The 11,634-nt window shown below is 32.6% G+C and overlaps 2 protein-coding genes across 2 annotated transcripts; both read right to left on the reverse strand.

The window, feature by feature from the left end:
- Positions 1 to 507: 507 nt before the first annotated feature.
- Positions 508 to 3,493, reverse strand: LOC130635739 (uncharacterized). Its single transcript, XM_057445192.1, has 4 exons — positions 2,961 to 3,493; positions 2,456 to 2,737; positions 2,228 to 2,338; positions 508 to 1,997 (listed from the first exon to the last, which is right to left on the reverse strand). The coding sequence occupies exons 1-4, from the start codon at positions 3,229 to 3,231 to the stop codon at positions 1,792 to 1,794; spliced, it is 870 nt and encodes a 289-aa protein (XP_057301175.1). The 5' UTR covers positions 3,232 to 3,493; the 3' UTR covers positions 508 to 1,791.
- A 336-nt stretch (positions 3,494 to 3,829) lies between these two features.
- LOC130635740 (uncharacterized) lies at positions 3,830 to 10,241 on the reverse strand. Its single transcript, XM_057445193.1, has 5 exons — positions 8,225 to 10,241; positions 7,891 to 8,010; positions 7,397 to 7,500; positions 4,728 to 4,820; positions 3,830 to 4,492 (listed from the first exon to the last, which is right to left on the reverse strand). Exons 1-5 carry the CDS (start codon positions 8,311 to 8,313, stop codon positions 4,068 to 4,070), a joined length of 831 nt encoding a protein of 276 aa, XP_057301176.1. The 5' UTR covers positions 8,314 to 10,241; the 3' UTR covers positions 3,830 to 4,067.
- Between the last annotated feature and the right edge of the window lie 1,393 nt (positions 10,242 to 11,634).

An 11,634-nucleotide genomic window follows, 5' to 3' on the forward strand; every position in this document is an offset into this window, starting at 1 on the left:
CGCAGAGACTAATTGGGTCTGCGTAGCTCTAAATGAGCATTAAATACTATGGGACTCCCCATCGAAGCCATGACTGGTGCTGAAAAAAACAGACATGGTTTTTCCCTCGATATTTGTGAGGTCAGGCATGTGAAATATGCACATACATGGCAAGAGCGTATACTTCGCTTTTTACTGTTCTGCAGAGAATAGTGATACATACTGATATTTGATTGATACAGCAACCTTTAGCGATAGTGAATCGCGAGTTGCTTTGGAAATAAGTATTCAGTCTCATTTCTTTACTTTTTACCCCTTTCTCTTTAACGAATAACAAAGGGTTATAATCTAAGGATTACTATCCATTCTTTTCTTCAGGTATAAGTGTTTAGGGTAAATACACGCAGAGAAAGTTTTTTTCGAATTTTAAAACAAATTAAATGGTACCTCAACCCTATTTTTACTGACATCACGTTGGTGAAGCGTGCTGTGAAATTAAATGTATATAAATACAGAACAGACAAACGCTTGGATTTATATCTTTTACGATTTTTTTTTTATATACAAAATTTTAAGATAATTTAAAACTAATAATTCCGACGGCCTTGTCGGTGGTATAAAAACTTTTTTACATATCACAAATTACGTAGCAATATACCTATTTCTCAAATACATTTACTCAAAACACAACTTAACTTAACTAATAATTATTAACTTTTTTACCTTCATCATGCCAGCACACATTTGTGTGCTGGCATCAAAACTCGCATTAATGCTTTCGAGAAATGCGGACTGGAAGAAGTAAGAAGCTACAGAAAGACATTAATAAAACATATATGTACATGAAATTAACAAAATAGGTAACTTCTGTTGCTATAAATTCTTATGTTATTTTTCACAATGTCTGTCCTATATGCATACGTTCCGTAGAACATTCTCATAAATCAAGAAATTTTTAATAAAACTGTTTTGACGCGTTTAAAAAAACAAAACGCTCCGATGTAGTCTTGTCTCAGGATTCGATTAGCTAAAAACGATTGAAATAGAAATTATACGTGACGTCACTATAATTAAAAGTCGCGTGCACTTAATTAAATAAAACTTTTTCTTTCGGAGTAGGACATCAGACCATGCCTTTTGAACTTTAATATGATAGCTAAACAAAAAAAACCTTTTTTTTCATCTTGCCTAAAGTGCAGCAGTTCCGAAATGTTTTTTTTTCTAAATATGAAATAAAAAATAGTAAGTATTTACAACCAAAACTTTCTCATAGTTTACCCTCTTTTCATTAAAAGTCATTTTATTCCCTGTTCTATGTACAAAAAATAACTACATTTGAATTTGAATTCATTCTGCGAAGAAAGTAGTTAAGACAACACATGAATATATATGGCGTTTTACAGGATATAATTTTGTAATTAAGCTACTAAATCGCGAATAACTTAAAGTGTTACAATGTCCAGGTGCGTTTGCCAAGAGTAAGATTACGTATTATAATAAGCCAAAAGACATTGTTTTTATATTCTTAGGCGACACTTGCGGCGGCATTTAATCGGCACTTTGCCGTAGTACTTCAAAAAGGATACGTATTCTTACAAAAAATTGTTACTAAAGCAATATTTACTTTGATTTCAAGAAAAATCAAAACGAAGAGAAAGAAAATATCTTATTGCTACTACAAAACGCCATATTTCCATATGTGGAAATTATACAAACCCCCTTAATTTTTTTTAAATGGTAGTAAAACATGACTTTAGATTCTATGTATAGAATGTTTATTCATACGATATTGATCAAATTGGCCAGGTGCATTTAGGTTTGCGCAGGTGCATAGTAAATATTTTTTTCCATCAAGTTTAATGCAATCTCAGCATATTCATTTTGAACATCCATTTTTTTGGCTCCCTTCTTCACATCCTGACAATTCGAGAATTTTCTGACTGTGTCATATTTGTTTTCTATTTTATTTGTCTCTTTCTGTTTTCTGCAAGCTTGTTTAATATTGCATGTACCAGCACCTGAAAAAAAGGGTAATTGTCAAAAGTCCACGACGGCCATTGGTAATCTAAATGTGTGTTTACAGTCTATTTAGGCAATGCTTAGTTTCTAAAGTTTTGCATGGCTTATAAAGTTTACGTTCAATTTGTGCATTTGTTATTTAATAACTTTCTTTGATTTGATTAGATTACAAATAGGTTAGACGATCATGCCGAAGTTTACAAAACATTCATAGAAAATAAACCTTTACTTTTGATGCATACACAGATGATGATGATGTTTGATGTGAGTGCAGCTATTACTGTGACGATGATGACAATGGTGATTTTGTTTGAACACTGACCTTCTTCTTCATCTTTATCTAAAAGCATTGGTTACAGTATTTACTTTTTTCTGTTGGAAAAGTACGAAATTCTTACACTAAAATTAAAATTAAAAATACAGCATTCAAGAACATCTGACAAATCTGATAAAATACTTGATTTTTTCATCAATGGAGATATGTTTTCATAAACCAACAATGCGTTAGTCTTTTTCCCGATAATGTTTTTGTACGATGCCCAAAACACTACACTTCTTGCGTTCTGCAAACCGCAGTGTACAAAATTCATTGCGCTGATCTCGTGGCGACTGTGTTCACCATCAAATTGAAAATAATATTTGACAGAACAATTTTCTGCGCTTTCGCCGAGCCAACCCATATATAAACAACTTTCGTTGATTCTATACATCGAATTTATTGACACAGGTGAAGGCTTAACTATAAGATAAATTTGAAAAGTGACAAACTAAGTAGGATGCCATTAAGGAAATTATTTGATTTGCTGTAGACAGAGTAAAAAACATTAAGAATATGAAGTTGGTAGGCAAACTTATATTTTCTTAGAGTGACCAATTGTAAACATCGTACGGGAACGGTAACATTTGTTGTCCAATTTTGATAGAAATTTTTGGAAAAAATTGCAGAAAAGAGTTCTACTTACATACAACATCAATCATCGCGTTTTGCTCAATCGCTGCAACCTCATTGGAAGCATTAACTGTAATGTACTTTCCACAATCTGAACGTCGAAGTGACCTGCTTTCGTAGCTGTACCTATACTGTTTCATTGTGTCGTTAATGAGTGTGGATTTTAAGGAAGATACAAACATGTCTTCATTCAGTTTCCATTGAACAACTGGTTTGGGATGTCCACATATATCTTGTACAATGGACAAACTTTGTCCTTCTTTAGCAGTGTACGTTGATTCCATCCCCTTTCCACAAACGTCAGGACCACCTATGACAAGTTCAAAAATATCGTTGCTAAAGCTAGTAAAGATATTTCGTTGCTAAAAATTTTTATAGGACTGAGTGGGGGAACAGTTGGAATATTTTCATAAGTTATCTGGCAAAATATTCAATAAAATATAAAAAGTAATATAAATATAAATATAGATATATAAAATTAAAAAAAAGAGTTTTCCACTACATCTACCTACCATTTTACCACTAAACGCCTTCGTTAGTGATCGTGAAATATTTCAACACAATGAATATGGTAACAAGTATAAAATAAGTAATGCTAAGGAGTGTGTTATTTTGCGCACTAACGCCAGAGAAACCTATTTTTGTTATTCAGGATATATACAGTTTATTTCTTTGCTAAACTTAACAAAAACATTTCTTATTCCTTTTTTAATTAGAAAGAGCGTTTCCCTAGCTTATTTGTAAACCTCATTTTCCTCTGAATTCGAGGTTCAGTATTAAATATTTGCGCGTGTTGGTTATTAGTATTATCAAGTAACAAATGCATCCTTCAAATCAAAGGTAGTCCTGGCTTTTTAGTATTAAATGTTTCTTTTCCGTGAATCCAAAGTTACTTTCCTCTAAGTCAGCTTTTCCGTGAATCGAAAGATACTTTCCTCTAAGTCAGCTAAGCATAATTTTAAACCATTTCGTTAATTTAAAGGGCAAATGTTTAATTTGATTTTGTTGCATTGGAAATTGCCTAAAAACATTAAAGTCACTTATATGTGAGAGGAGCCCTACCAAAATGTTTTTTGACCTATTAAGAATTTCGACCGGTTATAGACCATCTATAGACTATCTATAGACCACCTATAGACCATCTATAGACCATATAACAAAACAACATACCCACGACATTTTTTATTCGAATGTCTGCTACTTTTGTTTCTGTCACCGATTTCTTGTTGATGAATATCACTTTCAACTGGAAGGTGTAATTTTCATTGTACTGAATTCTTTTCAATGTAACTGTGTACTTGCCTTTAATTTTGCTAAATGTAGCTGACAATCTGTTTCCGAAAGTTTGTCTTCCTTTCCCTTGTGAAGATTGGTATTTTCCATAACTGCTGAATACAGGACGATCACGATCTGGCAAGACGTACAATTTTAAGACCTTGTTTGTCTGGTTATCGCTATGTGCTATCTTCCATTCCATTACCACAGTGCTCTTGATCTGTACTCTTTCAAAAACGTTTTTAACGACAGTGACTTTCCCACTGGAGGCTAATAACAGAAAATGTTTGTTTCAGTAAGCAGTGATTGATATATTGATTGAAATCTATATTTGCGACTTCAGGTAGATTTAAGTCCGTGAAAAAAAAAATCCTATTATATGCAGTTTTGCAATATCCCTAAAAAATATATTTCGGAGAAATATGTATACACCCTGAACACATTTTTGTTAATACTCAAAACAATGAACAGGTTTATAAAATGTTGAAAAAAATGTTGCCCGTACCGTGTTGACATTTATATCCATGATAACCTTCGTGGCATGTACATCTGTCTGGAGCAGTACAATTCCCATTCCTACAACCAGTTGCACATATGGCTGAATATAAAAAGTATGTTTGTTCTGTTCACATAGAGATTGTTAGACAAAATAAGGAGTTATCGAGAAATAAGTGCATAAGAGATAAAAAATTGGAGGTCTGTACTTGACCATGTTCTGTGCAGTGACAATCCCCATATAATAATACAGAGACTGTGTCTGTTTGTAACAGGCAAAGTGGATATCGTCATTTTCCTTTGATGTCGCCGAAAAACTTACGTCTGATATAATAAATTTTCTGACATTAGGGCGCGACGTCAATAACACTACTTTAACGTCAATATCCTATACTAAATTAATGAAGCCATTACAGTGCACCTAAAACTTAGCCAAATAACTTGGAAACGAGGTGGTGACGTCAATGATTTTTCACCGCGTAGGTAACTAGGGAGCACCTAGGACCAACTTGGGTAATTTTCCAAAACCTGGTTCCCCAATCATTTTCGGAATGGACGGGTTGATGACGTCATCAAAAAACCTTTAAACCCCAATATCTCTGCAACCGTTTGTCAAAAGTACATGATCCTAGACATTTTCTTGATCATCGTTTCGAGGTCTATACGATGAAGGTAACAGGGATATAAATTTCTGAAAATTTTTTTTTGCGTTTTAACAGGCCATTGCTGACGTCAGCAAAATTTTTAAACCCTTTCATGTCCTTTGTCGTTCGTAGAAAAGATATGATCCTATATATTATTTTGATCAGCGTTTCAACCTCTACACGTTACAGGCAACGAATAAACTAAATTTCGCCAATTTTTTTTTGGATTTGCAATGCTGACGTCAGCAAACCAACTTTTTCAATCTCCTCCTCCCTAAGTTGATTTTTCCACGAGTCTTTATCAACTAGTAGGTTATAATAAATTTTTTTGCTCTACTTCATGGATTTTAAGAAGTAGAATGAAAGTATTTGACATTACAGCGGAGTCTCGATAATAACGAACCCCTGACACAGTGAACATCTTGATATAACGAACCAAAGACCATTCCCCTTGGATTTAGTCTTAAAAAACTATTATATATTCTTTCTATATAACGAACTCCCAAAATAACGAACTCTTGATTTAAGGAAACAGATTTTCCGTACCCCGAACTCAAAAAAACTTGACAACAAACTCAAAGTACGAAATGCTACAGAGAATAAAAAAAATTATGATTCAGAAAGTTTTTACTGTCATGATAACAGGCAATTCTTCTTGCATAAGCATCTTGCAGATTACATTTATAGCCATGTTGATTAAGGAAACTTTCGCGCAAGCAAAACAACTTAATACTTATGAAGACATTGCAATGTATTATGTGAAAAATTTCTTTAACGTCTTGTGTTTATTCGAATTCGTTATCATTTTGCCTCAGAACAGAATCTTAGCAGAAAATACGAATTTGAAGCACTCCTGTTTTAAAGTTTTAACGACTTAGCAAAATGATTTTTTCTTACATTTCGATACACCGAACTGTCGATATAAGGAACTTTTTTTCTATTCCCTTTGCAAGTTCGTCATTTCGAGGGTCCACATTTTAATCTATACAACAACAGTAAAGTCTTAACTCGAGAAGACTTAGAAACAGATAATTTATTAGCTGCTGAAGTCGATGTCAAACATTGTTTTTGCCAATAAAAAAGCCTTGTAAAGAAACCAATTTGTGGTGATTTGCAAGCGACAGAAAGTTATCACAAGCAATTTGTGAAAAATTGTTTACGATTAATTTTTGATAAAAAGATTAAACACTCCTTCTATTGCGGGTAAATTTTGTTAATATGGATGTCAATATTCGACATTAGAACAATAAGCATGTCTTGCAGCTGTCAGCAACAAAATACAATCTTTTCCGAAACATGTGCAGTAGACTCTCGGTATATAACAAACTGCTAAGAGAAACAAAGAAAAGTTCAGTATATTGAGAGTTCGTTATACCGAGAAATAAAAAATATTGGAATTTTTTCCTAAATTAATTGAAATCCTGTATTTTTTTAACCCTATAAAAGTGCAACAAATTTCTAAAGTACTGAAGTGGAACTCTACTCGAATACAATTGAAGTTCAAAAGAAATGCAAATCAAAGCAGCATTGTTGTTTCATGCAATGTAACGTCTCCATAAACCTATCGAGTTATCTCTTTGAGAGCATTGATTCTAACACTGTTTCCATTGCATATGCATTTTCTATTAGAGAATATGACTGATGATAATGTTATGGACAAAATGATATCTAAAAAGTTCAAAATTTGTTTTGTTTTGATCTACTGCATGTTCTACTAATATTTCAAAGATCCGAACTGTTCGATTTGGAAGACATTGCACTCTTTTGTCTGTGATACATTTGAAAATATTGCCGAGTTTCTGTTACTTTTAGTAATAGAAACTGAGTTCGGAGACAAAAGATTTGGTTCGTTAAATCAAAAGTTTATTATATCGACGGTTTGTTAAAGGATTTACAAAAATTTCTTAAGACTAAATCCAAGGGGAATGGACTTTGGCACGTTATGTCGTTATATCGAGAGTTCACTGTAGTATCTATTGGGAATATCTAAACTGCATTGGCGTTTTAAAAGACTCCAATCTTGTTAGTTACTCACGTATAGGACAGTGATCATTCTTTTTTGACCATCCTCTGCAACATGTATACACACTTTTGTAATTTGTGATCACTTCCAATTCTTGTGAACTTTTGGACTCTGATCTATGAAAAAGATGACACACAATTGTAATCTGTATCATTATTAATGTTTCAAGTTTAATATTGCTTATGTAAATAAAAAAACGATTATTTTTTTTCACCAGCGAAGTGAGGTATCAAGAATTGTTGCATTATTTTGAATTTCTTAAGAAATAAATGGAATTTTGCACGGAATTTATTGCGATTCTTAGGCTTGAGTAAAGACTGTTACATCAGTGCTTTTCTAGTCATTTTAAAAATAAATTTGAACATAATGGCTGATGTTTTTCTCACTAAAAAACAGTGGTACACACACCAATATTAATGACAAATCAATTTTACTCATCAACGACAACAAAAACGACATAAAAGCAACGCCAGAACAAAACTTATTTAAGAAACATAGGTTCCAACCTGTAGGCGGTTTTGCGCTTCCACCAAGCGCCTCTTGTTCTGTAACTTCGATAAACGACTTTGTAAATTATTTGGTACTTATAAGTGGAGTATGAAACTGATCTTCTGCATACATTAGTCCTAAACAAAAACACGTTTTTTAGCACCAGGATAACAAAGACTAGTTATTACATGCTTGGAAATATAAAAAGAACAATATAATGCAAAAGTTGTAAACTATAATGTAAATGAACTTGCAAAAGAGCTCCAGTAACATCCATAATATAAAAGATATTCTCTTAAACTTTCAGGACTGACATCTCCATATTATAAGTTTCATTTTCACATCTCTTACCCTCCTACTTTTAACTGAGTAGCAAAGCATGCCGAAGCAAGCATCAACATAAAGACCATCTTCTTCATCTCTTGTATAAAGTTATACATTGTCAGCGTTTTCTGCCTTATGCATAAAAACTGAAATATTTTTTTTTCAAACTTATAGGATTGAAAAAATCAATTTACTTCTTAATTAGTTATCCATGTTAAATACTTTCAGATGATGATTGAAGTTGGCAGAGAGTCACGTGAGCAACTTTCATTTTATTAGAAAGAACGTATTTACCACTACCTAAGTTGATTTTTCCACGAGTCTTTATCAACTAGTAGGTTATAATAAATTTTTTTGCTCTACTTCATGGATTTTAAGAAGTAGAATGAAAGTATTTGACATTACAGCGGAGTCTCGATAATAACGAACCCCTGACACAGTGAACATCTTGATATAACGAACCAAAGACCATTCCCCTTGGATTTAGTCTTAAAAAACTATTATATATTCTTTCTATATAACGAACTCCCAAAATAACGAACTCTTGATTTAAGGAAACAGATTTTCCGTACCCCGAACTCAAAAAAACTTGACAACAAACTCAAAGTACGAAATGCTACAGAGAATAAAAAAAATTATGATTCAGAAAGTTTTTACTGTCATGATAACAGGCAATTCTTCTTGCATAAGCATCTTGCAGATTACATTTATAGCCATGTTGATTAAGGAAACTTTCGCGCAAGCAAAACAACTTAATACTTATGAAGACATTGCAATGTATTATGTGAAAAATTTCTTTAACGTCTTGTGTTTATTCGAATTCGTTATCATTTTGCCTCAGAACAGAATCTTAGCAGAAAATACGAATTTGAAGCACTCCTGTTTTAAAGTTTTAACGACTTAGCAAAATGATTTTTTCTTACATTTCGATACACCGAACTGTCGATATAAGGAACTTTTTTTCTATTCCCTTTGCAAGTTCGTCATTTCGAGGGTCCACATTTTAATCTATACAACAACAGTAAAGTCTTAACTCGAGAAGACTTAGAAACAGATAATTTATTAGCTGCTGAAGTCGATGTCAAACATTGTTTTTGCCAATAAAAAAGCCTTGTAAAGAAACCAATTTGTGGTGATTTGCAAGCGACAGAAAGTTATCACAAGCAATTTGTGAAAAATTGTTTACGATTAATTTTTGATAAAAAGATTAAACACTCCTTCTATTGCGGGTAAATTTTGTTAATATGGATGTCAATATTCGACATTAGAACAATAAGCATGTCTTGCAGCTGTCAGCAACAAAATACAATCTTTTCCGAAACATGTGCAGTAGACTCTCGGTATATAACAAACTGCTAAGAGAAACAAAGAAAAGTTCAGTATATTGAGAGTTCGTTATACCGAGAAATAAAAAATATTGGAATTTTTTCCTAAATTAATTGAAATCCTGTATTTTTTTAACCCTATAAAAGTGCAACAAATTTCTAAAGTACTGAAGTGGAACTCTACTCGAATACAATTGAAGTTCAAAAGAAATGCAAATCAAAGCAGCATTGTTGTTTCATGCAATGTAACGTCTCCATAAACCTATCGAGTTATCTCTTTGAGAGCATTGATTCTAACACTGTTTCCATTGCATATGCATTTTCTATTAGAGAATATGACTGATGATAATGTTATGGACAAAATGATATCTAAAAAGTTCAAAATTTGTTTTGTTTTGATCTACTGCATGTTCTACTAATATTTCAAAGATCCGAACTGTTCGATTTGGAAGACATTGCACTCTTTTGTCTGTGATACATTTGAAAATATTGCCGAGTTTCTGTTACTTTTAGTAATAGAAACTGAGTTCGGAGACAAAAGATTTGGTTCGTTAAATCAAAAGTTTATTATATCGACGGTTTGTTAAAGGATTTACAAAAATTTCTTAAGACTAAATCCAAGGGGAATGGACTTTGGCACGTTATGTCGTTATATCGAGAGTTCACTGTAGTATCTATTGGGAATATCTAAACTGCATTGGCGTTTTAAAAGACTCCAATCTTGTTAGTTACTCACGTATAGGACAGTGATCATTCTTTTTTGACCATCCTCTGCAACATGTATACACACTTTTGTAATTTGTGATCACTTCCAATTCTTGTGAACTTTTGGACTCTGATCTATGAAAAAGATGACACACAATTGTAATCTGTATCATTATTAATGTTTCAAGTTTAATATTGCTTATGTAAATAAAAAAACGATTATTTTTTTTCACCAGCGAAGTGAGGTATCAAGAATTGTTGCATTATTTTGAATTTCTTAAGAAATAAATGGAATTTTGCACGGAATTTATTGCGATTCTTAGGCTTGAGTAAAGACTGTTACATCAGTGCTTTTCTAGTCATTTTAAAAATAAATTTGAACATAATGGCTGATGTTTTTCTCACTAAAAAACAGTGGTACACACACCAATATTAATGACAAATCAATTTTACTCATCAACGACAACAAAAACGACATAAAAGCAACGCCAGAACAAAACTTATTTAAGAAACATAGGTTCCAACCTGTAGGCGGTTTTGCGCTTCCACCAAGCGCCTCTTGTTCTGTAACTTCGATAAACGACTTTGTAAATTATTTGGTACTTATAAGTGGAGTATGAAACTGATCTTCTGCATACATTAGTCCTAAACAAAAACACGTTTTTTAGCACCAGGATAACAAAGACTAGTTATTACATGCTTGGAAATATAAAAAGAACAATATAATGCAAAAGTTGTAAACTATAATGTAAATGAACTTGCAAAAGAGCTCCAGTAACATCCATAATATAAAAGATATTCTCTTAAACTTTCAGGACTGACATCTCCATATTATAAGTTTCATTTTCACATCTCTTACCCTCCTACTTTTAACTGAGTAGCAAAGCATGCCGAAGCAAGCATCAACATAAAGACCATCTTCTTCATCTCTTGTATAAAGTTATACATTGTCAGCGTTTTCTGCCTTATGCATAAAAACTGAAATATTTTTTTTTCAAACTTATAGGATTGAAAAAATCAATTTACTTCTTAATTAGTTATCCATGTTAAATACTTTCAGATGATGATTGAAGTTGGCAGAGAGTCACGTGAGCAACTTTCATTTTATTAGAAAGAACGTATTTACCACTCAAGCATTGTGAACTGAGTGTCAGTGATTGTTACACACCAGTTAACAATAATAAATAGTACTACACTAAAGAAAGGAACAAAATACTTACCATTTTGAGACAAAAAACCCTCTAGGGAAAATAAAAACTCTGTCCTCGGCTTTGTGTTGGGACATAATATTTTCATTGTGTTGAAACTTCCTGCTGATGAGAGAATAGCTCTTTTAGCTTTCTATTTAACCCTATTCGGTCCGGGGTTTTTCGAACATACTATGACCGGGGGGGTCAGATATATGCG

The sequence above is a fragment of the Hydractinia symbiolongicarpus genome, chromosome 3 (assembly GCF_029227915.1).
Source record: "Hydractinia symbiolongicarpus strain clone_291-10 chromosome 3, HSymV2.1, whole genome shotgun sequence".
Taxonomy (NCBI): domain Eukaryota; kingdom Metazoa; phylum Cnidaria; class Hydrozoa; order Anthoathecata; family Hydractiniidae; genus Hydractinia; species Hydractinia symbiolongicarpus.

What these genes read in the sequence shown, in the direction of transcription:
- LOC130635739 (XM_057445192.1), bottom strand. Translation starts at nt 3,231, where the DNA reads ATGGAATCAACGTACACTGCTAAAGAAGGACAAAGTTTGTCCATTGTA. An exon ending in CGCGATGATTGATGTTGTAT is followed by an intron (nt 2,738 to 2,960) that starts GTAAGTAGAACT and finishes TTTATCTTATAG; the next exon opens with TTAAGCCTTCACCTGTGTCA. An exon ending in TCCATTGATGAAAAAATCAA is followed by an intron (nt 2,339 to 2,455) that starts GTATTTTATCAG and finishes CAATGCTTTTAG; the next exon opens with ATAAAGATGAAGAAGAAGGT.
- LOC130635740 (XM_057445193.1), bottom strand. Translation starts at nt 8,313, where the DNA reads ATGTATAACTTTATACAAGAGATGAAGAAGATGGTCTTTATGTTGATG. An exon ending in AAGCGCAAAACCGCCTACAG is followed by an intron (nt 7,501 to 7,890) that starts GTTGGAACCTAT and finishes TCTTTTTCATAG; the next exon opens with ATCAGAGTCCAAAAGTTCAC. An exon ending in GAATGATCACTGTCCTATAC is followed by an intron (nt 4,821 to 7,396) that starts GTGAGTAACTAA and finishes TTTTATATTCAG; the next exon opens with CCATATGTGCAACTGGTTGT.